General features: G+C 38.4%; 1 protein-coding gene across 1 annotated transcript; it reads right to left on the bottom strand.

Annotated features, from left to right (window-relative positions):
* Nucleotides 1-664: 664 nt before the first annotated feature.
* Nucleotides 665-2,605, bottom strand: LOC141279797 (protein NLRC3-like). Its single transcript, XM_065282022.2, has 2 exons — nt 2,563-2,605; nt 665-2,461 (listed from the first exon to the last, which is right to left on the bottom strand). The coding sequence occupies exons 1-2, from the start codon at nt 2,577-2,579 to the stop codon at nt 682-684; spliced, it is 1,797 nt and encodes a 598-aa protein (XP_065138094.1). The 5' UTR covers nt 2,580-2,605; the 3' UTR covers nt 665-681.
* Between the last annotated feature and the right edge of the window lie 722 nt (nt 2,606-3,327).

Genomic DNA, 3,327 nt, shown 5'->3' with positions numbered 1-3,327 from the left:
TAACTAACGTCTGGCAGATTCGCTTAGAGAGCCTTTAACACAGGGAGATACAACTAGGAACAAGGGTACACAAGTAAACCACATAATACACATATGACATATGAGTAAACCCAAAACACAAGTACACAAGAACACAGGGACACTAAGTTACAGTAACATTCATCTAATGTTCAGACCACACAGAAACATTCTTAGAAAATCAAGAAAACTGGACACTTTTTATATTGGCAGAACGTTTTTGGGAACGTTGTGAACTTTTTTTGAGATTGACTGCTGATTTATTTATAACATTAGGAAAATGACTTTTGTTAGAAAACATTCTCCCAAAGTAAGAATTCAAAATAAAATCATAAAATAATTAGATTAATTGTATTAAAGCAACAATATTTTTTCCTGACCTTTAAATAATGTGTCTAAAATTATTTCAGTGGTAGAACACTTTCTGTATGAATTCTACTGTAACCTGATTAGCCTCCTAGCTGCTACAGCCACAATCGTAAGTCACGTGGTCGGGTCAGAAAACACAGCCCCACCCATCCCCTACCTGCAGAAGAGTGTCTGATACCAGGCATTGTTGTGCTTTTCAACCTCATGGGGGAGTCGTGAGCCAATCTTACATAAAAAAAACTACACAGTGTTGCTTTAATATGTTAACAGTCATGTGATTGTTGTTAGTTTTACTTACTGTAGTTTTTTGGTTTCTTTAATCACAAGCTGCAGTTTCACAAGAACTTCGTCTGCTTTATTTTTATCTCCAATAAATGGTTTTAGATTAAGTTCATCCAAATGCTGCTCAGACGTCAACAACAAAAAAACTAAAGCTGCCCACTGTGAAGAGGAGAGTTTGGTCTTTCCTACTGATTTAGATCTCACATAACGTTGAATCTCCTTCACCAGTGAATCATCACGCAGTTCATTCAGACAGTGAATCAGATTGATGGATTTCTCTGTAGACAGTTTCTCATTCATCTTCTGTTTAATGTACTTAACGGTTTCCTCTTTCTTGTAGGAGCATCTTCTCATCTGTGTCAGTAGATCCTGTAAGAGAATCTGATTGGACTGCAGTGAAAGACCCAGAAGAAAACGCAGGAAAAGATCCAGATGTCCATTCTTACTCTTTAAAGATTCATTTACAGCTCGATGATGTAAATCAGCTAATGAATGCCGCTGTAAAGTTATAGAAAACTGACCTGGTTTAAACACATATTGTTTTTTGTTTGTGATGGAGATGTGAGCATAAAGAGCTGCTAGATGTTCCTGGATGCTGAGATGAACAAAGCAGTAAACTTTCCCCTGATACAAACCAAACTCCTCTCTGAAGATCTGAGTACACAATCCTGAGTACACTGATGCTTCTGCTACATCAATGCCACAATCTCTCAGGTCTTCATCATAGAAGATCAGATTGCCTTTCACAAGCTGCTCAAAAGCCAGTTTCCCCAGTTTGAAGATCATGTCTTCATCTTTCTTCTCATAGTCCTTCTGATGTTTGATGTTTGTCTGAATGATCAGGAAGTGTGTGTACATTTGAGTGAGAGTCTTGGGGATCTCTCTTCTCTCTGCTTCACTCAACATTCTCTCTAGAACAGTGACTGAAATCCAGCAGAACACTGGGATGTGACACATGATGTAGAGACTCCTGGATGACTTCAGGTGTGAGATGATTTGATCAGACAGACTCTCATCACTGATTCTCTTCCTGAAGTATTCCTCCTTCTGTGGATCACTGAAGCCTCGTACCTCTGTGACTCGATCAACACACTCAGAGGGGATGAGATCAGCTGCTGCTGGTCTGGAGGTGATCCAGATGAGAGCAGAGGGAAACAGATTCCCCTTGATGAGGTTTGTCAGCATCACTTCCACTGAGGTTGATTCACTTACATCACACAACCTCACACTGCTGTGAAAATCCAGAGACAGACGACACTCATCCAAACCATCAAAGATGAACAACACTTTATATTCATCACTGAAGATTTCCATTTCTTTTGTTTGTGGGAAGAAAAGATGAAGAAGATCTAAAAGACTGAGTGTTTTGTTCTTCATCAAATTGATCTCTCTGAAAGGAAGTGGAAATATGAGGTGGACGTCCTGATTCTCTTTCTCTTCAGCCCAGTCCAGAATGAACTTCTGTACAGAGACTGTTTTTCCAATGCCAGCGACTCCCTTTGTCAGCACACTTCTGATGTGTTTGTCTTGTTCAGGTAAAGGTTTAAAGATGTCATTACATTTGATTGGTGTCTCCTCTGTTGTTGTTCTTCTGAATCGTGTCTCAATCTGTCTCACCTCATGTTCATTACTGATCTCTCCACTTTCACTCTCTGTGATGTAGAGCTCTGTGTAGATCTCATTCAGTAATGTTAGGTTTCTGTTATTTGAAGTTCCCTCATACAAACACTCAAACTTCTTCCTCAGATTTGATCTGAATGTGTTCAGGACTTCAGCAAGATTAGACTCATGACTGTAAAATATAAATATCAGATTATTACACAATGACATATTATTACAGTTTATGAAATATTCAATTTATTTTATCAATTAAAATAATAACTAAAAATTCACCTGAAACGAGGACTCATGTTTTCATTAAAGTCTTGTAGTTGATTCTCAGTCTTTCTCCCCTTATAGTCGGGTTCGGTTACATCTGGTCTGGGCAGCAGAATTGAGAATCAAGAATCAGACACATTATTATTATCAGTGTTTCTCATTTGTCATATTGAATTTCTCACTAAGATATATATAATGTTGTAAATTTAATGTAATAGCAGAGGTTACTCATGATCTTTTCATTGACATTTGTCAGGGTTCTTGTCTGTGTGATTTTGTTGTATTATGTTATGCTTTGGTTGTTGTATGTGATGTTTATTATTATTGCATTGTCTTACCCTGTCGTGCTGTAGTATTTTGAGTTGTTTGATTTTAGTCTTGCCTGTGTTTCCCCTGTGTTTGATTTGGTCTCCACCCCGTCATTAGTTACTATGGTTTTTCATTGTCTATATGCTCCTCCCCCTTGTTAGAGTCATTGTTTTGTGTTTTGATTGGTTATTGGTTTGCATTTAGTTACTTCCTGTTCACCCCTTGATTGCGTTCCATTGTGTGTTGTTACGGCGTTGTTGCCCTGCGTGTGTTTGTTTTGTTTTTCTTGTTACCTTTAATAAAATCTCTCAGCTGCATTTGGATCCGCTCTGTGTCGTCTGTGAGCACCGTTGTGACAACATTGAGTTAATGTATAAGACTGTTAGTTCAATCTAAGTGCTGGCAGCCTGGCACAGATGTGGTTGTGTGTGAACGGAGTGGTTACTTGAGTGTAACCTTGTTCCCTGAAAA

Source organism: Paramisgurnus dabryanus, chromosome 8 (genome assembly GCF_030506205.2).
Source record: "Paramisgurnus dabryanus chromosome 8, PD_genome_1.1, whole genome shotgun sequence".
Classification (NCBI taxonomy): domain Eukaryota; kingdom Metazoa; phylum Chordata; class Actinopteri; order Cypriniformes; family Cobitidae; genus Paramisgurnus; species Paramisgurnus dabryanus.
Note: the sequence above shows the minus strand (reverse complement) of the source record. Positions and strands in the feature narration are given on the sequence as shown.